The sequence below is a fragment of the Entelurus aequoreus genome, linkage group LG05, assembly GCF_033978785.1.
Source record: "Entelurus aequoreus isolate RoL-2023_Sb linkage group LG05, RoL_Eaeq_v1.1, whole genome shotgun sequence".
Taxonomy (NCBI): Eukaryota; Metazoa; Chordata; class Actinopteri; order Syngnathiformes; family Syngnathidae; genus Entelurus; species Entelurus aequoreus.
In genome coordinates this window covers 32,523,478-32,550,658 of record NC_084735.1, presented here as the reverse complement: position 1 = coordinate 32,550,658, position 27,181 = coordinate 32,523,478, and the positions used below count along the sequence as shown (strand labels likewise).

General features: G+C 40.5%; 1 protein-coding gene across 2 annotated transcripts in view; it reads left to right on the top strand.

Moving 5' to 3' along the window:
- Positions 1 to 25,047, top strand: part of LOC133650510 (insulin receptor substrate 1-B-like) — a 31,741-nt gene extending 6,694 nt beyond the window's left edge. Inside the window, exons 2-3 of one of the 2 annotated variants that reach the window (XM_062047828.1) lie at positions 140 to 3,151; positions 20,725 to 25,047. In XM_062047828.1, coding sequence (XP_061903812.1) covers positions 140 to 3,151; positions 20,725 to 20,732 — 3,020 coding nt within the window. In that variant the 3' untranslated portion in view covers positions 20,733 to 25,047. Of the gene's footprint in view, positions 1 to 139; positions 3,265 to 20,724 lie in introns of those variants that run through there. The other variant, XM_062047827.1, reaches the window with a different exon arrangement.
- Positions 25,048 to 27,181: the final 2,134 nt, after the last annotated feature.

The window sequence follows — 27,181 nt, the reverse complement described above, 5'->3', positions numbered from 1 at the left end:
GATAGAAATGGATTCCCTGATTCCCATGTGTGAAGTGTAACTTTGTAACAATTTAAGCTGATATTGGACGAAACTTTTAATGTCCTCTACTTTACTTAAATTTTTCATGTTCATTTATTGCCTGTCTTTTCACTCACAGGTAAAACTCCTGAAGACTACGGCAGCAGTGGAGAGTGTAGCTCCCCTTCTCCAATTCCTACTTTCAAAGAAGTGTGGCAGGTCAAAGTTTGGCCTAAAGGTCTTGGACATGCCAGGAACTTAGTGGGCATCTACCGTCTGTGCCTCACTGAAAAGACCGTCAACTTTGTCAAGCTGAACTCGGACATTGCTTCTGTGGTGCTTCAGCTGATGAACGTCCGTAGGTGTGGCCATTCAGAGAACTTTTTCTTTATTGAGGTGGGACGCTCCGCCATAACCGGGCCAGGAGAATTCTGGATGCAGGTGGATGACTCTGTGGTGGCTCAGAACATGCATGAGACCTTGCTGGAGGCCATGAAAGCTCTAAGCGAGGAGTTTCGGCAACGCAGTAAGTCTCAGTCTGTGGGCACTTCCTGTGGCGGAGGCACCGTGTCAAACCCCATTAGTGTTCCCAGCCGCCGACATCATCCCAATCTGCCACCAAGTCAGGTGGGCTTCAACAGGCGAGCCCGCACTGAGACGCCCGGCGGCAGCAGCACCAGCACCTCGCCGACATCACGTCACGGCTTCCCACGGGCGCGAACGGCCAGCATCGGGGCCAGGTCGGAGGAGAGCGGAGTGAGTACCAGATCAACATGGGCCAGCTCGAGCCCAAGTCTTAACGGATCCTGCTCAACTACTCCAACCCTTAGACCCAAGCCCACCAGAGCTCCCACCCCTGCAAAGATTACCCTCAGTCTTGCTCGCTACACACCTAACCCTGCTCCCTCACCTGCTCCAAGCCTCTCCTCCAGCTCTGGTCACGGCTCTGAGTGTGGCCTAGTAGGGGCAGCTGTGGGAGGCATGACAGTGTGCTCTTACACTCGTGTAACTCAGAGAGTTTCTGTTTCGGGTTCACCAAGCGACTATGGCTCTTCAGATGAATATGGCTCCAGTCCTGGTGAGCACTCCTTACTCATGCCCAGTATGGCTGCCCATCACGTGCACGGAGAAGGTTCCTCCAGCTATATAGTCATGGGTCAGCGGGAGGGCCTTCTTGGTTCCCATCATCGCTCCAAAGGCAGACAGATTCTTCGACGTTCGTCCAGTCGGGATTCTGAGGCAGAACGACGACTGCTAAGTAAGAGGGCTTCTCTGCCTTTGGCTGCCCATGAAAGGCTCGTCCCGCATCGAAAAGATGACGACGAGGATGATGAAGAATATGCCATTATGTCACAGTGTGCTAACAGAGAAGGTCCTGGCGGTGTGGCGCTGGGGCGTGAACGACGAGATGCAGTAGGGGAGAACAGAAAGAGGTTTGAAAAAAGGAAGGAAGTAGAAGCAGGAGCTCCAGTGGATAGTGGCTACATGTCAATGCTGCCTGGAGTCACGTCTCCAGCAGCTGACGACGAATACATGGCCATGACACCCAACAACAGTGTTTCCCCGCCTCAGCATATGCGGCAGCCCAGCACAGAGGGCTACATGGTCATGTCCCCCAATAGTAGCGTCTCCGCAGAGTTGGGCATGTGGGATACCAGTGGGAGCATGGAGAGCCGGGTCGCCAGCGACTACATGAACGTCTCACCCATCAGTAGCCGATCTGCTTGTAGCACACCACCCTCCCATCCTGAGCCGTACCAACTTCAACCAAAAATGTTCAATTCCTACTTCTCTCTGCCTAGAGCTTATCAGCATACCCTATATAGTCGTTTTGAGGAGGATTTAAACAAAGGGGAGAACAAAAAGGGCAGTGATGATTGTGCTGTAGGGGGTAGTGCAGCAGGGTTCAGCAAAAGAAACAAAACAGGAGTGGGGCCGAGTGGAGGCTTCCAACTCTCCATGTCTTCCTCGTCTTTCTCCTCAAGCTCTGCCAGCAGTGAAAGCCTGGAGGACAAGACCATATCAGCAGGGAAAGGGTTAAGTTTGTACAAGAGTGCAGGAACATGCACTAAAGAAGGCCGCCACCAACAAAAACGTGGATCAAGCTGCAAGATCCCAAAGCAACAAAGAAAAGGCCGCCCCCTCAGTGTGTCTTCAGACATCAGTAAAGCAAACACCCTCCCTAGGGTCAAGGAGAATCTTCCCCCAATGGCAATTCAGAATGTCGGTGACTATGTGAGTATTGTGTTCAAGGGGGACAAAAAATATGATGGTGGAAGACATGCCGGGTCCGAAAGAGCACAGCCTGTAATTCACGGAACCCTACGCCCTTTGAACCAGCCCCTCATTGACCCCAACAATGTCGCTAACCTGCCTCGCAGCTTTTCTGCACCGTTGTCCACCTCTGCTGAGTATGTGAGCATGGATGTAGGGAAGTCAATAACACCCCTTAGGTCAACATTCAGCCCCTCACTGCAGGGCCCACCAATTGTACCCCCAAAGGGTCGACTAGAACATGGCACATCATCTCCTCTGGCAGCTGAAGGAAACACTGCCTATCAATCAAAAACAAAGACTGTAGCAGACACCCATAGTTCATTCACAGACAAAGCTTCAGATCCTAGCATTTCAACGAGACCTGCCACCCACTCTGGTACACTTGTGTCTATGGAGGACGATACAGGATTGGGCTTTTCTCCAGTCAAGTCCTTCCAGTGCCCCGAGCAAAGCAGCAGACTTGTCCGAACTGAGAACCAGTGTCGACGCGTTCACCGCCCAGAGACTTTTAACGCCCCTCCATCTGTATCGAGCCACCCACCTTCCACTACCACAGTCTTCCCAGAAGGCGGCCAGGCGGTGGTCCACCGGCATGCTTTGGATTGCTCTCCTTGGGAAACCGGTCAGGGGTCTAGTTTGTCTGCCACGCCACCTCTGCAAGCCTCTGCTGAACAAGGCCTTAACTATATTGACCTCGACTTGGCCATTAAAGAGAACCCTCAAACTGGAGGGGAGCGTTCTTCTGCAGGCTACTACATCGGAGCAGGTGCTGTGGGTAACAGTGCCGGCTCCAGCCTCAACATGTATGCCAGTATTGACTTCTACAAGTCAGAGGAACTGAGAGCACACCAGATTGGAAGAAAGGATGATCCAGGTAAGGACTCCTGGAACATAGATCTATCTCATTTGGAATGTTTTTCTATTTATTTGTGTGGGTGAAGATACAATTTATTTAATGTGAGGTAGTTTGCTTTCAGACAGTACTTCCAGATTTACTGCTTATTGATAAATAATTTACTATATGGTAGTTCTGTTCTAGTTTGGACATGATGGAGACCTGCTGCGTTGTGAGGTAAAAATTAGTTCTCACTGACAACTAAATAAAAGTATTCACAAAATTCCAGTCCCTCCAGGATTTTGCGATGTCGCAATCGCACCAAAATCTTGCAAATTCAACCAATCCCTGCAAATTATGCCCAATGCCCGCAACTTCCCTGCACGTTTTGGCAATTTTTTTCTGAGCGCACGTCAACTGTTTACTCAAAACTTATGTTTGTTTCTTGCGTAGATGAACGGAAATGTGTAATAATATATCAACTCTTTACTGCTCAAACGGCACAACTGTTGCCCTCCCGTACAGCTCAGACCTACTTCCGGTTCCTATCTACAATGCTGAGCCTTCTGGGTAATGTAGTACAGTGGTCCCCAACCACCGGGCCGCGGACCGGTACCGATTGGTACCGGGCCGCGCAAGAAATAAAAAAAATAAAAATAAAAATATATACACTACCGTTCAAAAGTTTGGGGTCACCCAAACAATTTTGTGGAATAGCCTTCATTTCTAAGAACAAGAATAGACTGTCGAGTTTCAGATGAAAGTTCTCTTTTTCTGGCCATTTTAAACGTTTAATTGACCCCACAAATGTGATGCTCCAGAAACTCAATCTGCTCAAAGGAAGGTCAGTTTTGTAGCTTCTGTAACGAACTAAACTGTTTTCAGATGTGTGAACATGATTGCACAAGGGTTTTCTAATCATCAATTAGCCTTCTGAGCCAATGAGCAAACACATTGTACCATTGGAACACTGGAGTGATAGTTGCTGGAAATGGGCCTCTATACACCTATGTAGATATTGCACCAAAAACCAGACATTTGCAGCTAGAATAGTCATTTACCACATTAGCAATGTATAGAGTGTATTTCTTTAAAGTTAAGACTAGTTTAAAGTTATCTTCATTGAAAAGTACAGTGCTTTTCCTTCAAAAATAAGGACATTTCAATGTGACCCCAAACTTTTGAACGGTAGTGTATATATATATATTTTTTAAATTAAATCAACATAAAAAACACAATATATACATTATATATCAATATAGATCAATACAGTCTGCAGGGATACAGTCCGTAAGCACACATGATTGTATTTCTTTATGAAAAAAAATAAAATAAAAAAATAAATTCCACCCCCCCAATTCCAAAATTTGCTTCAAAATGTTTGACTATTTGTCGACATTGAAGCGCAGACAAAACTGGCGTGGCAACGCCGTCTCCAAACTGTTGGTTGTCTGCAAGGTCTCCTTTTATCACGAGTGGGTGTCGAGTGCGAGCACGGCCAATTGATGTGTGTGCCGCTGGTAATGAGCCTTTCACATAAACGGTGATAGACGGACGGGAACACAGGCCAGGTACTTTGTGCTCGTGTGTGTGGGCGAGCTGTCGACCCCGCCGGTTCAGACGGCAACGTCGAGGTTTTCCATCATGCTGTGCCTGGCTCAAAGTCATATAACGGTGAAGTGTGTTTTTGATGAATGCGCACTGAAGCATGTTAGAGATGAGTGGCTCTCGTGTGTTAAGAAATAACATCTTTGAGAGGCACTTCATCAGATACAACAGATGAGATCGTATTCAATCATAATGCATGTCTTTACAAAAATAATAATGCCCAGTGTTCATTGATACTGCTGGAGAGGTATTAATACAATAATATCCGGAACATTATGTTTACACCTGCATATTTAAACATAGGTAGATAGATTTAATCCTACCTCTGCAGTTTCTGTCCAGCATGATACCACCTTCTAAGGTAAAAACTACAGTATTTTAACCATGGTTGTAGTTTGGATGGGTGGAACTTTATTGTCATTGCACTTAAAAAGTACAACAAAATAAAATTTTCAGTACAAACCCGTCCAAGAACAGACATACAGTTACAGTGTAGTCAGAGCGGGAACACTGATCGTGTTGCCACATGGTAGGAAAAATGGTAAAGGTTGGGGAAAAGGAGAAGAAAAAAAGCAAGTCCCAAACTAAAATCCTGGGGGCGGGGCGAGTTTAGTTTACTTTGTAAAGGCATGCAGTGTGATTGAAAAAACCTCGAGTAAAGCACATATCCGTATAACGACATACAACTCGAGACTTGCAACGAGGGGGCAGAGGTCGGGCATCCGACCCAAAGCTGCCGCAACCAGAGGCGCTGCTCTGTTTTCCGTCATACAGAGTGGGGTGAAGCACCGAAAACGTGGGACGTGCGGCCTGGGGAACGTGTGTGTGTGTGTGTGTGTGTGTGTGTGTGTGTGTGTGTGTGTGTGTGTGTGTGTGTGTGTGTGTGTGTGTGTGTGTGTGTGTGTGTGTGTGTGTGTGTGTGTGTGTGTGTGTGTGTGTGTGTGTGTGTGTGTGACGTGTAATTTCCGTGGATGTATTTTGCATGTGTGTGTAAGCCTTGGTGCTCTCGTGGAGTGTTATCGCGATAACACGGCCAGTCATACTGACTGATGTTTCTAATATTTTGACCCTCTTACGCAACTAGTTGCAGAGCTGCAGTGGTAAACACAGTATTGTTAAATCAATACAGCTTTAAAGGGGCAGCCCTTGTATTGGCTCTCACTGCACTTGTGCGCTCACAATACGAAGGTCCTGGGTTTGATCCTGCGCTCGGGATCTTTCTGTGTGGAGTTTGCATGTTCTCCCCGTGACTGCGTGGGTTCCCTCCGAGTACTCCGGCTTCCTCCCACCTCCAAAGACATGCACCTGGGGATAGGTTGATTGGCAACACTAAATTGGCCCTAGTGTGTGAATGTGAGTGTGAATGTTGTCTGTCTATCTGTGTTGGCCCTGCGATGAGGTGGCGACTTGTCCAGGGTGTACCCCGCCTTCCGCCCGAATGCAACTGAGATAGGCTCCAGCACCCCCGCGACCCCGAATGGGACAAGCGGTAGAAAATGGATTTATGGATGCACTTGTGCGGGTGTTCCTAATGAGGTTGTCAGGAGGGAGTGTACATTGCACTATAAACAACAAGGAACTCTAAAATATTAATCAGGACAGGAACACACCATTTCTGCATCTAATTCATTTGGAATTTCCATAATTGATTCATCGAATGCATGTCTGGTCATAATAATTGCCTAATTATTGCAACTGGGGATGGCGTGTTTGTGCATTTAACATGCATAGAGTGTAAATCTCTTGTAATATTCTGTCAATAGCTCCTATACATGTCCCCGTTGAGCTTGTATGCTGTTATGTGCTGCATCTCCTTTGATACACTTTGTTTCATCTGTATTTTAAGCCTTTTTGCATGAAACATTGCATACATAATAATAGGTATTGTTAACTTTCAATCATCACGCATACAATGCCTGTGAATATTCTCACATATCCAGCTGATTGTATTCTCAGGGCATTATACTGTCCGCAACTTGACCATTCTGTTGTCTAAGAAGACGTTTCCCCTCCCAAATCTGTGCATCAATTCATGCTCAAAGACTAGATAGGACCGCTTTGGTCTAGCTAAACTTATGACTAAAGTTGTTCAATCAAGTCTTTGGACTTTTACCTGGACTGTTCAGGTTATCTTAGAAGACCTTTCACCTCTCACCCGAGCAGTCTTCATTCGTCCATGCTCAAAGACTAGATAGGACATCTAGTCTAATGAGACTTATGACTTATAAACGCTATTTTAGAAAAGGTTTCCCCTCTTGTCAGAGTAGGCTTCATTGGTCAGTGAGCAAGGACTTGAAAGGACATCTCTAATCAATAGAGATAAGATAAGTTAAGTCGTTAGATATGTCCTAGGACTAGATATAGCACTAATACAGGTTGTTTTAGAAGACTTTGCGTCACTTCCTGTCAATGAGAAAGGACGCAAAAGAGAAAGGCTCCGCTCTTCCTACCGGAGTTTTTTGTTAAATCTGAAGATTTTGACCACTGATTTGCGATCACAGCCACAGGAGAGTATCCTGGCATCTTCAATCTGATTTTGGTCAGTTGAGAGGCACTGATACGCTGAAATAAGGCGAGTTGGGAGAGCCGTTAGCCTCAAGCCAAAGGCGCCTTGCCGCAGTTCAAAGCGGTTGCCTAGCAACCAAAAGCTACGGCGAGTTTACAGCTGTTTTAAAGTGATCCCGACGTCGCAGAGTGATATAAGTTGACAGGCTGACACCTCAAATTGATCTCTGAACGGCGCAAGATACGAAATTGTTGGAAAAAACAAGTTAATGTGCCGCAAGTCGCTAAAGAAGCAACTGCCGTTAAGACACAAGCAAGAGGCAGCGACGTCAGTGACTGCCGCGATGCGAAAAGGTAAAGGAAAGATTGAAATCCCGAAACCTTCGGGGTCAGCTGATACAGAACACAACTGGGAACAAGATTTGAGGTTGGACACAGGACATGATGGGAATCAAGAAGTGATCCTACAAAAACTTGAAGAAATGAAAGAAGAAATGAAAGAAATGAAAAAAGAAATGAAAGAAGAAATGAAAAAATAAATGAAAGAAGAAATGAAAGAATTGAAAGAATATCTGAGAAAAGTAACAACAGAACACAAACAAGATGTGAAAAGTCTGCAGGAAAATATAGAAAATCTGCAATCTCAGAACAACAGAAGAAATAATGAAGCCACTGAAATGGGCAAACGAATGAAGACTAAGGCTGCAGCTAACGATTATTTTTCTATCGATTAATCTATAGATTATTTTTTTCGATTAATCGGTTAATCTATAGATTATTTTTTCGATTCATCTATAGATTATTTTTCCTTTTACCGATTATTTTTTATTTTATTTTATTTAAAATGAAGATGAAAAAATAAAAGTAGGCCAGTTTTTTCAAAAGGCATGGCTTTTATTTACAAAAAAAAAAAGTATGGCCACTCAGTCAACATTGACAACAACATGACAAAATATTCTGTAACAATGTAAACATTTAAAACTTTTAACATTTAACAAAATTAAAAGTAGCTTATTTGCTTTTTAATGTGCAAATATAAAAGTAAACATCCAGTGCAAATCCTAATATTCTGCAATAGTATAAGCATTTCAAAAGTAAAGGTATTGCTTATTTTGCTTTAAAATGTGCAAAAATAAAGATAAACATCCAATACAAAAAAGTGCAAAACGAAATATTCTGTAACAACAGTGTAAACATTTCAACAAAAGTGAAAGTATTGCTTATTTGCTAAAATGTGCAAAAATAAAGATAAACATCCAATACAAAAAAGTGCCAATCTAAATATTCTGGAGCACTGTAAACATTAAGTATTGCTTTTAAAATGTGCAAAATAAACATCCAGTCCAACACAGTACACAAGAACCAATTCTACTCATTCCAGTGAGTGACTAACAGTTGTAATGAAGAAAGGTTAGCATGTCTACTTGCTTTGCTTCTTTTCTTGTTTACAATATTCCCAGCAGCTGAAAATAGGCGCTCAGAAGGGGTCGATGTGGCTGGAACTGAGAGCTAATTAGCCTTCACCTCAAACCAGGACTGCGAGTGAGCTGAGCTGCAGTTTATGTTTCTAGTAGGTCAACGGGCTCATAGTGATGTTACTAGTAGTTGACTGGGAGGTGTTTATTATCATTTGGGGAGAGTCCGCTGCCTGATGCTCACCTGCTAAACACCTATCTGCTCGACGCTGAAGCGCTGACTACATGCGCTATGAATACGCACTGCTGATTGGCTGATAATGCTTCGTGTGTACCAATCAGATGGTTGTGTGGGTGGGACAATGCTGCGTGCTGAGACAGAGGCAGAGAAGCAAAGCAACTTGTTAAGACTATAGCAGCTAAAGTTAGCTTTATCTTAGAAACTCGTTCGGTACACCCCCGTACCGAACCGAAATCCCCGTACCGAAACGGTTCAATACAAAACACATACCGTTACACCCCTAGCAGATACAAATGACACATTCATGTTTTTGTGTAATGATGACAACGTATGCTAACGCGGACGATTGACTAGTTGATGGTTGATGGTTTTCTTTTCAAATGTTCGTTCATAGCCGTTGTGCTGCTATGATAGGCCATTTCCGCTCGACACAGTGTGCATACAACAACATTATTAGGCTGTGTATTGAAATACTCCCACACTTTTGACGACTTTTGGCGTGCGTTTTTCCCCTCGCTCGCACAGTCTGCTTTGCGCTTCGCCATTGCGGTAGTGTGACGTAATTATGCGACGCGTCGACGCACAAAAACGGCATCGACGTATTTACATAACCGATGACGTCGACTACGTCGACGCGTCGTTTCAGCCTTAATGAAGACCCTTCAAGAAGACAACAACATGTTGAGGAATATCATAGACGAAATGGATCAGGACAAACGAATGAATGATATCATCGTGACAGGGCACCGAATTAAACCAAGATCCTATGCGAAAGCTGTGAATAATGAAGGTGAACCTGATGAAATGGATATGATCTCAGCAGAACAGCAAGTGGTCAACTTTCTGCAATCAAAGGAAATTGAAATTGACATTAATACCATCGAAACATGCATCCCACTGAACGGAAGAAACAACAACGCCACTCCAGTCGTGCTCGTGAAACTCGTAAACAGAAAATCTAAAATGGCATTGCTGAGATAGGGAAAGAAGCTGAAGGGAACAAATGTGTACATGAATAAGCATCTCATAAAACGCAATGCTGGAATCGCCAAGAAAGCACGCGACTTGAGAAAGCAGGGAAAAATCTAGGGAACTTGGAGCAACAACTGTAAAATCTACATCAAGCTGAATGGAGGTCCAGAAGCAAGAGTAATTGTTGTCCATGACATCAAGGACCTGGACAATTTTTAAAGTTTACACAGCTACCACAACAACGATGATAATGGACTCTGACAGAAAACAAACACCCAAATTCAGCATCGACACTACTATGTTCCAAGGGACGACTAAACAAGAGGACCTACATTCAGGATTGCATCCACCTACACTTATTGAGATTATTGAAACAACATCAAAGATTGTTGAACAAGAAAATATGGAACTAAAAAATTTCTGCAACAAAGATTACAAAAACCAGGATTTGGAAAATGATATAGATCCAGATACTAATTTTTTCTCCCACATCAGTAATAATTGTTTTTATTTTACAGATGATCAATATAATAGCAACATTACATGCGATAACAAATGGTCAATTATTAATTTTAATAGCAGAAGCTTGTATGCAAACTACAACAACATTAAGAACTTTTTGGAACACATCAACGAACCATACAAAGTGATTGCTGTCACAGAAACATGGATTGATGATAAAAAAAGGAATAGATTTTGATCTGGAAAGATATGAACTAAACTACATCAACAGAACCAACACAAATGGAGGAGGAGTAGCTGTGTACGTGATGAAGAACCTGAACTACAAAGTGGTAAAAAACATGTCATTTGCTATAGATAATATCTTAAAATGTATAACCATTGAAATATGTCAGGAAAAAAGCAAAAACGTTTTCATCAGTTGTATATATAGATCACCTAAATCAAGTATAGAAACATTTGAAGAATGGATCAAGGCTACTTACATGGATAATGGTCAAAGAATAATGTTCTTATGTGGTGACTTTAATATTGACTTATTGAACCCTAACAAGCAAAAGTCTATTGATGACTTCATTGATACAATGTACAGCATCAGTTTATATCCAAAAATCACAAAGCCAAGCAGAATCACAGCACACTGTGCCACGCTTATTGATAATATTTTTACCAATGAGTTTGACAATAACACTACAAGTGGTCTACTTATAACCGACGTTAGTGATCATCTGCCAGTTTTTACAATATATGATGGACACTACAAGAAGAACATGGAAGACAAAAGGACATTTCGAAGACTGTGCACAGAGAAGAGGATGACTGCTTTCAAAAGTGAGCTACAAAAGCAAGATTGGGACAATGTGTACAATGAAAAAGAGGTTGATGAAGCATATGAACGTTTCTTAAACAAGTTCATAATACTTTATGACAAACATTGTCCATGGATACAACTCAGTAACAAGCAGAGAAAGAATAATCAACCATGGATGACAAAAGGATAAAAAAATGCTTGTAAGAAGAAGAATACACTATATAGAGAATTTATAGCACAAAGAACTATAGAGGCAGAAATTAAGTACAAAAAGTATAAAAACAAGTTAACAGATATACTACGATCATGTAGAAAAGAATATTACAGTGAATTATTGGACAGGAACAAAAATAATATGAGAGCAACATGGGGCATCCTCAATAGCATTATTAAAAATGGCACAAAGAGGGACTACCCTCAATACTTTTTAGACGGAAATAAAAAAAAATGACAACATAAAGGAAGTAGTTGAAAGCTTCAATAATTATTTTGTAAATATTGGACCAAAATTGGAAGAAAGGATTCCAGACCCAGTTCCAATTGAGGAAAATAATGATACCATAGAGCGAAATCCCAACTCCATGTTCCTCAGTAATGTGACACAGGAGGAAATAGTTACAATCGTGAAAAAATGTCAATCTAAGACTTCAACTGATTGTAATGGAATTGATATGGAAACGATAAAAAAGGTTATAGAAGAGATCTCAGGACCATTAATGTATATTAGTAATCTATCATTTCAAACAGGTACGTTCCCAAACAAAATGAAAATAGCTAAAGTTGCACCAATTTATAAGACTGGAGATAAACATCAATTTGCAAATTATAGACCTGTTTCTTTACTTCCACAAGTTTCTAAAATCATTGAAAAACTGTTTAATAACAGATTAGAGAGTTTCATAAAGACAAATAGAATACTCGAAGAGAACCAATATGGATACAAAGCTAATGTCTCAACTTCAATGGCTTTAATTGAAATAACAGAGGAAATTACCAATGCAATAGACAGTAAAAAATGTGCAGCAGCAGTTTTTATGGATCTAACTAAAGCATTTGACACAATTAATCACAATATTTTAATCAAAAAACTAGAACGATATGGCATCAGAGGGTTAGTCTTAAACTGGATAAGAAGTTATCTAACGAACAGGAAACAATACGTGAAGCTAGGCGAACACATGTCTACAACGCTAAATATATCCTGTGGTGTACCTCAGGGATCAATACTAGGACCTAAATTATTCAATCGCTATATAAATGACATTTGTAAAGTTACAAAAGATTTAAAGTTAGTATTATTTGCAGATGATACAACAGTGTTTTGTTCAGGAGAGAACACACAGGAGATAATACAAATAATAACAGAAGAAATTAACAAATTAAAAAGATGGTTTGACAAAAATAGATTATCGTTGAATCTCAGCAAAACTAAAATAATGCTATTTGGTAACAGTAGTAGAGAAAGTCAAACACAAATACAAATAGACGGAATAGAAATTGAAATAGTAAATGAAACCAAATTTCTAGGTATAATGATTGATGATAAATTGAACTGGAAATCTCACGTAAAAAATATACAACATAAAGTAGCAAGAAACACGTCAATAATGAATAAAGCAAAACATGTTCTAGACAAAAAATCACTTCATATTCTCTACTGCTCACTAGTGTTACCATATCTGAGCTACTGTGTAGAAATATGGGGAAATAATTACAAAAGTACACTTCATTCATTAACGGTGTTACAAAAAAGATCAGTTAGAATAATACATAATGTTGGATATAGAGAACATACAAATCCTTTATTTATTGAATCAAAGATACTGAAATTCCACGACATAGTGAATTTGCAAACAGCTAAAATTATGCACAAAGCTAACTATAACCTGCTACCCAAGAATATACAACAATTCTTCTCAACAAAAGAGGAGAAATATACGGAGCCCCTAAAGGGACATGGGATTTTTATTTTTTTTTAGACATGTATATATATATATATATATATATATATATATATATATATATATATATATATATATATATATATATATATATATATATATATATATATATATATACACATATAAATTATATGGGTAGATATTTGCTCTAAAAAGGGTATTTCAACAAGTAAACAGTACAGTAGGTAGTTGATGTTGATATATGTAATGCACATATGGGTATTCTAGTCAGATGCGCGTGTGTAAATATGCGATGTGTAAATATCAAAATATTACGTACGTCGAATCACTTTTTGTCAGGCAATATTACATTTAATGACAATTTTACATAAATGAATACATCCAAACACGTTGTACATATTTATTATTTGCAGGAAGAAATAACAGTTACAATTGTGTGTGTATCTTCCAAGCAAGAAAGAAGTTTGATCACATCAACATCGGACTAACTGACACACTCCGCTTCGCTGCAGGTCCGCAAGCCACGCCCACCCCCCACAGCCACAGAAGAGGAAAACTGTCCTTTCCCGGGCATGATAAAGTCTTAAATAATGTCAAACACGTAGCGTTACAATAACCAGGAAGATAAAGTGTTTGTCTCACACCTACTAATCAAGCATTCACATTTTGCCACAACACACATGGGGGAAAGTCCTAATTGGAAATACAGCCATATTAACTCCTAAACTGCCATTTTAACACACACCAAACCATCAGCACACATCCAATGCTTTCTCGTGGCCACGAGAAACTTAAAAAAAATAATATATATATATATATATATATATATATTTTTTTTTTTAATAAAAAGTTTCTCGTGGCCACGAGAAAGTTTCTCGTGGCCACGAGATACTTTCTCGTGGCCACGAGATACTTTCTCGTGGCCACGAGATACATGTCTGAAAAAAAAAAAATCCCATGTCCCTTTAGGGGCTCCGTAGAAATATAATCTTAGAGAAAATTTTTATTTAAAACATTTGTACGCACGTACAACACTTAAGACCTTCAGTATATCAATATGTGGAATTAAATTATGGAATGGATTAAGCAAAGCAATCAAACAATGTACTAATATGATCCACTTCAAGAAACTCTTCAAACTCAAAGTGTTTACAAAGTACAAAGAAGAAGAACCATGACAAACATTCTCAATTTAATTCATCCATCCATTCATTCATTCTTAAAGTAATCTTACTTATCTCAACACATGAAATATGACTTACTTCACCAATTATTATTATTAAATTCTTACTATTATTTATTTATTTATTTTTATTGTGATTACCTATGGAGTTATTGTGAATAAATTGAGAACAGGAAGTGAATAAAAAGTTTCAGCAACTGTTATGTAAAGAAAAGGGGTAGGATTAAATAAGCTCTGCTTCTTCCTACTCCTTTTCGAACATGTTGAAAAGAGAAACTGGAAATTGTGATGTATCATGTTGTATGCTTGCATGTTCGAAATAAACTCAAACTCTAACTCTAACTCTCTAACTCTAAGATATTGCACTTCCCAGCCAAGCAGCCTTCATCAGTTAATGTCCAAGGACTAGATAGGACAGCTCTAGTTTGACTAGAATTATAACTAATAAATGCTGTTTTAGAAGACATTTCACTTCTCATCAACCCTGGTTGATGACTTACTACTACTAGGCTTACAACTATAGATGTCCTACCTATCTCTAGTCAAATTAGATGTCTAATTTGCCTTGTTTAAGACTAGGGTTAAATCCTAAATCAATAGTCAAATTAGTTCTCTAATTGCACTATATTTAAGACTAAAGCTGTCCTATCCCATCTTTGAACATTAGCTGATGAAGGCTGCTCGGGCTATATCGGACAGCTGTAGTCCTAAATTTTGTCAGATTAGACCTCTAATTTGACTACCGGTAATATCAAGACTAGTGTTAAATCCTAAATATAGTCAAATTGGCCCTACATTTTACTAGATTTAAGCTTAGGGCTGTCCTATCCCGTCTTTGAGCATGAACTGATGAAGCATGCTCGAAGTATATTGGACAGCTCTAGTCCTAAATCTATTCAGATTAGACCTGTAATTTGACTAGATTTAAGACTACAGCAAAATCCTAAATCTAGTCTAATTAGACCTAAATTTTATTAGATTTAAGACTACAGCTAAATCCTGAATCTAGATTTCGGACTAGAGCTGTCCTATCCTGTCTTTGAGCGATAACTGATTAAGCCTTTTTCAGGCAGCTCTAGTCCTAAATCTAGTCAAACTAGAGCTCTACTTAATAGCTGTACCAAGATTTAGGTTTTGTGGAAACAGCAAATATATTCAATAAGAAGTCCTTATATTGAACCTAGTAGAGATTCAGTTGACTTGTTGTTGCGTGTTCAAGACGGTAATAATGATGGATGCCTGCATTTCTGAATCACAGCTTACCTAAGCCTGTTTTTTTAGTGTTTCGCACCATCATTTGCCTCTTATGAAGCCTGAGTCACCATCATTTGCCTCTTATGGAGCCTGAGTCACCATCATTTGCCTCTTATGGAGCCTGAGTCAAGTTGATGTATGAGCACTTTTATCCATAAGTGCCTCCTGAGGTACAAACTAATGCTTTATGAGCTTTATTAAAGAGAGGGTCATTTCGTCCCAGTGGATCACTTTGGGACACACACAGCCGTTGCAAGCTGATTATTGCAATGCTCAGGTGTTTTCTCATCTGTGATTGCCAAATACGTGCGCAATTGTGCTTCAGGTTTGTATCCGTAAAAATCCATTTAAAAATATATCATGCATCATGTGATGTCTACAGTACACAAACAGCCACTGATTCAATGTTTTAAAGGAAATAAACTTTACTGACCTCTTTGTAGGCCACATAACAGAATTTGTTGAAAGGACTAGTTGGTACAATCCCTGGGGACTCTGCATGGCAGGGGCGTCCTCCTCCCTGAGCCACACTTGCACCTGACCGCATACCTAAATGAGGCTAAGTGACACTGCTGGGAGGCTTTTCCACCATTGGGACACATCTTCAGTTGTGTGCCCCAGCGTCACGGGGTGTTTCGGCCCGGCTTACCAGTAGCAGTAGGACGCCGAGATGAGCGGTCGCACCCTCTTTCGCTCCCGATCGGGAATTCAAACAACTGCTCGGATTATCCCACACTTCCTCCTTTTTGTACTGTGGATCACGGATTTATATTTTAAACCTCCTCGGATACTTCACCCTCTTGAAAATGAGAGTCAAGAACGCGAAATGGACATACACAGTGACTTTTATCTCCACGACAATACATCGGCGAAGCACCTTGGTTTTGGAGCTAACGTGTTAGCATCGTGCTTGACTGCACATCGAGGCAAAGTGAACATGCCCCTGACTGGAAGGATAGACAGAAAGTCAATAATACTACTATTACTTCTACTATCAGGAGACACTGAACTCAACCCTGGACCTGTAACAACACGGTTAATGTTGTCCCGACTGGCGAAGACTGGCAATGCTACTGCTAGCGTCGCCATCGAAGCTAACTCAGCTACCGGCTCATCTCAGCTCAAGCTCACCTGTGCTCCAGCGGTCGGCGGCTCGGCGGAGGACTTCGCCCCGTTCATCGACACGGTCGGAGGCTCGGCGGCGGCGTTGGAGGACGACCCAGTCATCAGAGAAGGCAGCGACTCAGCGGCGGTGAACGACGCGGCGGCGGTGGACGGCGACCCAGCCATCGGTGATGGCGGGGAACTGCACGAGATGGCGGGGGTCCACGCGGCCTCTCCCCGGTCCATGACGGTCGAAGACGCAGCATACACTGGATTTAGAGGCGCCTTTACAAAAACATTTTCGTTGTTCTCTTTGTCTTCAAAAAAGCCCGCCAAAAGGAAATCCGCCCACAGCAACCCTACCTGGCATCCCCCTCTCCCCCTCTCCAACTCCGCCCCTCCCTCTCCCCCTCCCTCCCCCTTCACCTGGAGGAAGATGCCTCTCTCTCTCTCTCCTCTCTCTCCCTTCTCTTCTTCAACTTCACCAGCAATAATAACCAACTACTTTTCTGGTCAGTACCACAACACAGCGGACTCTGATGCCCTTTTTGGTTCCAGTGGACTACACATCATCCACCTTAATGTGAACAGCCTCTCTGGAGCCAAACTCGACCAAATCAGAGAAATGTTCCTCAACACGAAGGTAAAAATCTTGTGTTTCTCTGAAACCAAATTTGATCAAAGTATTTCTGACTCACAGATAGAAATAGAAAACTTTTCGGTTATCAGAAAGGACAGGAATAAACACGGTGGGGGCGTTTGTATGTATATTCACCAAGATATTAAATACATAACTCGCACTGATCTCAACCACAATGACCTGGAATCTGTGTGGGCGGAAATCTAATTTAAAAACGCTAAGCCGGTACTAATAGGGACTGTTTATAGACCCCTAATCAGAGTGATTTCTATGGGGTTTTGGAAGAATGCTTGGCGGGGACAGACAACGTGGAGAAAATTATAACTGGGGATCTGAACACAGATATTCAACGCAAAGATGCGCCTGTCTTCAGATCCTTCAGCAAGTTTTGTAGTCTGCACGGTCTTTCCCAGCTAATAGCGCTACCTACAAGGGTGTGTGATTTCACCCAATCAACCATAGATCTCATTCTCACTTCAGACCGGCCTAAAATAAAAAATAGTGGGGTCATGATCTGTGGTCTTAGCGACCACTATCTAACCTTCTGCACCCGCAAAATAGCTAAACCTAAAGCCAATGGCCACATAACAGCCCAATCCAGATCCCTCAAAAAATACTCCAATGACAATTTCAAATTAAAATTAGATGAGTGGGACTGGTCCCCTGTGCTCGCGAGCAACCTGGTCGATGTTGCTTGGGATCGCTTCAAAACGGCGTTCCTAAAGATACTAAATGACATGGCTCCCGTGAAAACAGTCAGGATCAAAGCCCGCTCGGAATCATGGATGAATCCGGACCTATTAGCTGCCATAGAAGACAGAGACAGGAAATACTCTGAATACCAAAATTGTAAAACAGAAGTAGATAAACAACCCAATAATATCAACCTCAAATTACTCCTTTCAACTCTCAAAAGGCAATGCAATAAATTAAGAAATAAGTCAACCAACCTGACTAAATCCTTAAAAAAAAATTACATTAACGACAAAATAGAGGAAAACACAAATAAGCCACGTGAGCTCTGGAAAATTCTCAACCAGCTTCCTGGTTGCAGCCAGAAACTTAAAACAAGACTCACCAACATCAGCATCAAGGAGGGTGACTCCCTCATGACAGACAAAATGGAGGTAGCTAGCAGACTTAACATATTTTTCACCAGCATACCCGCAACCCTTGTCAACAAGCTGTCCCACCACTCTGGTCGCTTTGGTGTAGAACACATTAAAGCCTTCTACAGAAAGCTAGGAGTATCCAACGATGATTTCAAATTAGAAATGGTCACAGCTGATGAGGCCTAACAAGGCCACCGGCCTTGATAATATTCCCTCCAGATTCCTCAGGGACTCTGCCTCCATCATTGCCCCAATCATCACGCACATAATAAACCTATCAATTACAAAAGGCCAAGTACCAAAAGATTTTAAGATTGCAAGAGTAACTCCCCTCTTTAAAAAAGGAAGCAAATTGGAACCTGGCAACTACCGACCTGTTTCTATTCTCAGTTCCATTTCGAAAGTAATGGAAAAAATTGTTTATGAACAGGTCGATAGTTACCTTGCCACTAATAAACTCATGTACAAATTCCAATCCGGCTTCAGAACTAACCACTCCACTGACACATGCCTTCTCTATCTGACCGACCACATCAAACATGAGGTGGACGCGGGCAAATACTGCGGCATGGTCATGCTGGACCTTCAGAAGGCCTTTGACACCGTTAACCACGCTATACTGTTGGATAAGCTCAGAGCAATCGGATTTAACAAAAACTCATGGAGCTGGATGCAATCTTACTTGGAGGGGAGGGAGTAGGTGGTAGAGGTGAACGGCACCGTGTCCCCCCGACCCCTCTCGGTGAGCTGTGGAGTCCCCCAAGGCAGTATATTGGGACCTTTACTGTTCCTAATATACATAAACGACATGTCATCGGCATGCGACTGTGAATTGTTTTTGTTTGCGGATGACTGCCTTGCTGGTATCCGGCAAGGACAAGTCACAGGTGGAGAAAATCCTCAGTGCTGAGCTCTGTAGAACTTGCACCTGGCTCGCTGACAACAAGCTATCCATACACTTGGGTAAAACAGAATCCATCCTGTTTGGGTCCCACATCAAACTCAAGAAAGTCAATGACTTCACCATAAAAGTGGGTGACATTGTTATCACCAGGAAAGATGATGTCACCTACCTAGGTTCCATTCTAGAGGCTAACCTTTCCTGTGATAAAATGGCAACCAAGGTAATCAAAAAGGTTAACCAACGAACAAGATTTCTCTACAGAATCTCCTCTCTGGTCAACAAAAGCACCTTGAGGATTCTGGCGGGAACTGTCGTTCAACCCTTTTTCGATTACGCATGCACCTTCTGGTACCCTAGCACCTCCAAAACCCTGAAATCTAAACTCCAAACATCTCAGAACAAGCTAGTCAGGTTACTGCTAGACCTCCACCCCAGATCCCACCTCACTCCTACCCACTTCTCTAAAGTGGGCTGGCTCAAGGTGGAGGACAGAGTTAAACAACTTGCACTGAGCCTAGTCTATAAAATCCGCTACACCTCCCTGATACCGAAGTACATGTCAAACTACTTCCTTAACGTAAATGACCGCCATAACCACAACACCAGGGGGAGCTCCACTAACCACGTTAAACCCAAATTCCGAACTAACAAAGGTCTTAACTCATTCTCTTTCTATGCCACATCAATGTGGAATGCGCTCCCAACAGGTATAAAAGAAAGGGCATCTCTATCCTCCTTCAGAACCGCAATAAAAGTTCACCTCCAGGCAGCTACAACCCTAAACTAACACCCTCCCCGGATTGCTAACAATCAAATGTAAACAATCAAATGCAGATACTTTTTCTTATGCCTTCTGATCTCTCTCTCTCTCTCTCTCTCTCTCTCTCTCTCTCTCTCTCTCTCTCTCTATGTCCATATCCTAACCCCCCCCCCCACCCCCTCCACACCCCTGATTGTAAATAATGTAAATACTTCATTGTGATTATCTTGTGTGATGACTGTATTATGATGATAGTATATATCTGTATCATGAATCAATTTAAGTGGACCCCGACTTAAACAAGTTGAAAAACTTATTCGGGTGTTACCATTTAGTGGTCAATTGTACGGAATATGTACTTCACTGTGCAACCTACTAATAAAAGTCTCAATCAATAAAAGTCTCAAACCACAAGACACCCTCTGCCGAGGAAGGGCCCACCCCAGGGTGATCAATCCCTGGGTGTGTGCATCCCATTAGGTGTTAGCCTTAGCAGCCCAGCTGGTGTCACTCCTCCTCAACCACAACCAATGGCTCGTCCTCTCTGCTGTGTTGGCCAACTCTTTAATGGCCTGTCTGTGAGCCTGCCCCCTGACTCCAACCTCCCTAACAAAATATTATTGGACAGGGAATACACATAAAAGTATTATAGGGTCAAAACAAGAGAAGGTGTTGTCTCCACATTAAATTATTGCTTGTGTTTGATTGTTTTCCTCCAGATTGTTGATTTGTGCTCATATCTGCATTGGACGGGTCTACGCTCAGCAGCCCAACTGTTGCCACAACACAACTGAGTCCCAACACTGGATTCCTGGGAAACCTCATCCTCATCTTGTTTGCCATTTTCTCTCTGCCAAACATGTGCCAAACACACACTTGCACACACACACACACACACACACACACACACACACACACACACACACACACACACACACACACACACACACACACACACACACACACACACACACACACACACACACACACACACACACACAAACGGTAAGAAAAATGCTGTTTTCTGCCTCATTTGAAATGAAACTGACGTCCGATCAGCTAACTAGAGATGAAAAGATGGCGTGTGTTACAGTACGACAATCTGACAATCAAGTAAAGCCATAAAGTCAGTAAAGTGTCACACTTTTGCTTCAGTTGTGACATAACTCCTCCCAAATTGATACCATTATGATCGGCAGCTAAGCAAATGTGACAACTCAGTAATGACACGTGTCCATTTGGTGTATAGAGTCTTAATGTAAGACTTTGTTTTTGTCAACATCATCCATCCATTTTCTGTATTATTAATCAAAAGACTGATACAAAACACTTAAGACAATTATGCTGCCTAATGAGTTTTAAATGTTTTTCATGCACCACTTTGGCTGTGACATAACGAACAACGACAACTTTATTTGACTTCCGAGATACAGTTCAACTTGCAATTTGAGCCGTTACTATGATTTTCTGCACAACTTAACGAGGTTTATAAAATAGAGAATTTAACGTTCACACTGATTTCTTCTTGATATGCTCTTTTTATTATGCTACATGCATTCATGTAATCATCCTGGTAGCCAACACTGCATACCAATTGGCACATTTGCATAGCATTCTTCTGCAGAGACTGTTTAGTCTGACCTATTGGCATGATACATGTCACACATCATAAAAAGATTACAATTACAATAAAATGTGTATAAAACAAAACAAAATGAGTTTGATAAAAAAAAAACAACAGTGGGAGTGTAAACACTTTTAATCGCTATCATATACAAACAGTTTGTTTTTCCTCATTCACGCCAGTTTACACAAATATAGTTTGATACAGTACATTACGGCGGCATATAAAATACACAGTATACATACAGTATAAGGATTACTTCTTCATAGCCTAGATATTTACAATATACTCTTTTTTAAAGTGCCTCTTTTTTGATTGTAGCTGTTTCACACAGGTAATCTTAAAATGGGTTGTGGAACTACACACACAAAAAAGTCAACACATGAATATTGATATCAGTAAACTAGTTTGCCTTACTGTTTATCTGGAAATTATTTTTTTAAGGGGCGAGGTAACATTTAAACCACTTTGTCAGCAAGTTTGACTTGTAGGGCCAAAAAAGTGACGCAACAATATAGTGGCTTGTATATAAATCTACAAACAAAGCAGGACTTTAAAATGAAAATGTATTGATTCAGACCTGCTGTGTATTTTGAACGCAAACACGAGCGGAGGTGATTTCAACTCTTCAGAGCAGCTAAATGCTTATCTGGGCTAAAAAAAAACAACACGTCGAACATGCGCTGTGTGTGTGTGTGTGTGTGTGTGTGTGTGTGTGTGTGTGTGTGTGTGTGTGTGTGTGTGTGTGTGTGTGTGTGTGTGTGTGTGTGTGTGTGTTTGTGTGTGTGTGTGTGTGTGTGTGTGTGTATGTTGTTTTTTATATTTGGATGTGGAGTCGGTCCCCAGATGGTGTAAATAGTGCTCCTTCTTTTAACTCTGCTCCGTTCACACTAACCCACCTGTTACTTTTTCTACAACTTCTGTTGGTTTTGCTGATGTCAGACTCATTGCCAAAAAATAACAGTCTGACAGCAAGCGTCGGCCCACTTTAAAGAGCATTTGTAAACTGTAGAGACAACAAAAAAGTCTCATTTTAGTCCAAACCACTTGAGAGCTACTGGGCCAAAATATGTTTTACAATTTTCAACAGAATATTTTTAGAGTGTTTTTATGACCTGTTGCATGTTATAAAAAAGAAGGACTTTTTTGGGATAAATACAGTAATTCAGGACTTGTCTATAGATGACAACACACATCTGTACACAATGATGCCTAAAGCTTCAGTAACTACAATGACAAAACTCCGTGGGTTTCCTGGTTATGTGTATACAGGGTATGAAGGAAAAATATGGTTCACACTGGTAGCATCATATTTGTGACAGGGCTCTTGAAGATTACTATTACAGTTAAGCCTAAACTGGCTCCATTTGTATTAAAAGGGAATGTGTATGTGTTAGAGGGAAATAAAAGAAAATGTCAAAAGACTGGAAGCAGTTGTGTTAATAAAATATAAATTATGTTTTTTAAATTAGCCCCTGCCACCAGTTTGACCAAAAAAATGGATCTACAGAACAGATCAACAGGAAATCAGGCATTTTGGCCCCAAATCCAGGGATCGGATTCTGACAAACTCGATCATCCTCTTGGAGACTTAAAACGAATGAGCCTAAATTAAAATCACAGATACTAGACAGATGAAGAATGACAAATTACGAAGTATTTTAGCCTACACCACAGCATGTGGGCATGGCGTGGTGTCAAACTTTGACAAACAGTCAGTCTGAGGAGTCACCAAAAAATGTAAACGTTAATAACTGAAGATGAAGATGGCAGCCTGAAGCAATGCATTGGTCACTTTATGAATTAGCTGTGCGCTCAATGCTGCTTACCGCTTTAAATTGTTTTATATTCGTTAATACTGTATAGGAAACTCAATCCTTTGCACCATTTCAAACAAATGTCTAACAAACATTTTTAACAAATCTAAATGTTCAGGTGCATAAATTAGAATATCTTTAAATAGTTTATTTATTTCGGTTGTTCAATTAAAAAGTGAAACTCAGAAAAAATTCAAGAATGCATTTTTTAACTTTTTGATCATTTTGATGACAATTATGGCTGCAGTTATCGATTATTTTAGTAATCTAGTAATCTTTTGAGTAGTTTGTTGGATTAATCAACTAATCTTAATGCACTCATTGCATATTTTAGGGAAAACAGTTGAAATAAACAACCAATGTTCTGCCCGGTGTAACCTCTACTCTTTTTTCCTTATAAGTGCACATTTATCAACATTTAAAATTCCACTTTTATCATGTGTGCATTAATCCGCGTATTTAAACTTCCAGGAACACTAAGTGGTCCAAATATTATCCATTTTACTGAGTTAAACTCATTAAACGATGAATCCAAGATACAGAATAAAATCAAAGCCCTTTTCTAATCAAATTATTTGGTTTAATCGATTAATCGTTGCAGCATTAATGACAATAGCTTACAACTACTAACAGTAGTTTCTTGTAGAATTTTTTAAATAGTCAGAAACTGCAAATCGCTGCAAATACTTTCTGAGCCTTTATTTTAGCATGTAAGTTTGAATTGAACTGTATTAAAATCAAATGCCTGCATGGTATTCTACTTTATTTTGCACCATAGGAAGAATATTTGTGGACATACTATGTTTAATTGCCAAAACGGTGTTCTATTTTTAAAAACAATACCACAACACAAGGCCTTGCAGTCTTTTGCCACTTTCATGTGTCATTTACAGCTGACATTTTTTTTTTTAATCACTATAATTTGGCCAAGACATGTGTAATTTTTGCATGAAAAATAGTATTTCTCCAGTAATACCAATATTAGATGGACAAAATCATGTCACAAAAATCAAAATGAGGCTCAAATCAATATTGCATTGAATTATATTGTAGAGAATCATTTATATTCTAAACAAGCATAGCCCATCACTGCCAACAGGTTGTGGTTCATACTGCCAAACTCTTGTAAATTCAACCATTGACTAGGTTGAAGTGCTCCTTTATAATCTTGTTGTTACTCCATCGGTGGAATTCTTCTAATTAGGGATTACAGAGCCTCGCTGACTGTACCTCATAATCTCAAATCTTGCAGACGAAACAGTTGGTAGTTAAACCCCCTCTCACAGTCTGAGACCACTACAGGATATCATCAAATAGGGGCAAAATATATCGATAAAAAGCTATTTAACGTAAGTGATACTGTATGTACAATCAATATGACGATTAAAAGAGCATTCTATGTATTTTAAAGCTATTGATAATACTTTGATAATGATGTAAACTGTACAAAGACTGAACACGAACAATGTAAAATATCATGTGTATAGAGGAGTTTGCGGGGACGGGCTTCTGTGGGGTTCATTTTATTAAAATGGTTCCAAACACAATATTGATGATTCTTGTCTGTGATGTAGACAACCAACTCAATGTTTTTTTTTACATACAGTATATATAAAAAGGCAAGGTGATACAAAAAACGATGTGTGTGTCTTTTATTAACGAAAGTCAACATTTAGTGCAAAACTGTCCAGACTTTTGTAAGCCATCACTGATCTGACTTTTTTAAGGTATTAGCTTGACTTTATATTTTTAATCCCAGATTCTTTTGGTCCAACAGATGGTATTTTGGCAAGATCATACCTTCACGGTGTGTCTTTTTTAGTGTATGTTGCATGTTTGAAGACATTCTTCAGATCAAGTGGTGTGTAATTATGCTCAAAATGTTGAGCATAATTCACTTTTTATTACTCATGCAGGCATATGGGGACTTAATACAAAACTGACCAATAGTGCTATATTTGACCAAAATATCACAACCTAAGTTTCAACCAGTGATGGGCAGTAAGAAGCTACATGTAGCTCAGATACGTAGCTTAACTACATTTTCCAGTAGCTTGGCGGTAGCTTAGCTACTTTTTTAACGAGTAGCTTTTTCTGTAGCTTTGCAATACTTTTAGACCCGTGTATAGGTAGAGTACATCAAAGCTACAAGCTACAAAGAGAAAAATAAATGCGAATCCAGGCCCCCGCCCAAAATATGGAGAAAATACAATGTCCTGGATGAATGAGTTAAAGTTAAAGTACCAATGATTGACACACACACACACACTAAGTGTGGTGAAATTTGTCCTCTGCATTTCACCCATCCCCTTGTTCACCCCCTGGGAGGTGAGGGGAGCAGTGGGCAGCAGCGGTGGCCGCGCCCAGGAATAATTGTTGGTGATTCAACCCCCAATTCCAACCCATCCATACAAACGGAGAAAATCCATGATGATTGGTTGGTGTTCGTATGATGAGTCACAATTGGCTAAAGTTTGGGCGAAACATTATAGACTGTCCAATCAGAGCCAACATAAGGCGGGTCATCGAATCCAGGAAGCAAGATTATAATCGTCACAAATGACGACGAGAAAGTCAATGACAGAGGGACACTTTAAGCTGACCACTCAAATAAATAAATAAAAACATTCGAAAATGGCGGAGGAATTCTCTCCCGCATATTAAATTTTTCCTTTAGTGATGAAGATGACGTGCAGGAAACCCACAATAATGCGTGTGCTTGACCATATTTAGACAAATGTAGCGTTTAGAGAGAAAAATGCCCAAAACCTTAAGTTTTTAGTTGTTTACGCTGTAAACCAATGTCATAACTGCTCTCTTCATCTAAGACGTCCAACACAAATTTAGAAACACACATTAAAGTGAGTTGAGTTCATGAAAAGTTTTAATGGACATAACCTTTACCAACTGTTCCCACACAACACACTAGTCATTTTTTTTTGTCAAGATATAGATGTATGCTGTTTTTTTACTGTAGCTAAAGAAAAGTAATAACATTATAGGGGTGGGCCAAAGAAAAGGCAAACTAAATAAATACAAAGAGTGGGGACCCCTAGAAGTAGTTGTAGTGTGTCCCCAGCTAAATGACAGATAGTTAATAGTATGGACCCTTATTGGATCCATTTGTACACTCTCAGTTACAAACGTACATTAACATTGATGTTATACATGTGGGACCATAGATAGAAATGCAGTTAAATGTAGCTTTGATGTAGCAAGCTACTTTTGCCGTGTAGCTTACTACAATTCTCCGGGATAACTTCCCCCGTCGCTTATCTACATTTAACTGAGAATAACTTGTAACTTAGCTGGCTACATGTTCCAAGTAGCTTGCCCATCACTGGTTTCAACCAAGTAAATGAAACCATAGACCGATCAATACAAGTGCCATGGTCACATCATTAAAAAAAATCAATCAGTCTGCTGGACATCAGTGTGTTTTTGTGACACGACACCTGCACATTGACCCCAGTAACACTGCTTTGTTTGTGTCATTGTCCCACTCTTGAACACAGAGTGCTGTGCTTGCACATTTTATTGCGAAATATTTGAATAATGCTCTTTCAATTTCATTTGTTCACAGATTGTACACGTGCACTAGTTTTAGTCGAACTTTATTAAATGTTTTTTTGTTTTGTTTAATAATGCACACTAGTTTCTAGTTATAAACAACACGAAACGTCAACTCACTAAAATGAGGTTTGACACAAAAAAACAGCAGGGGGAGCTATAGCC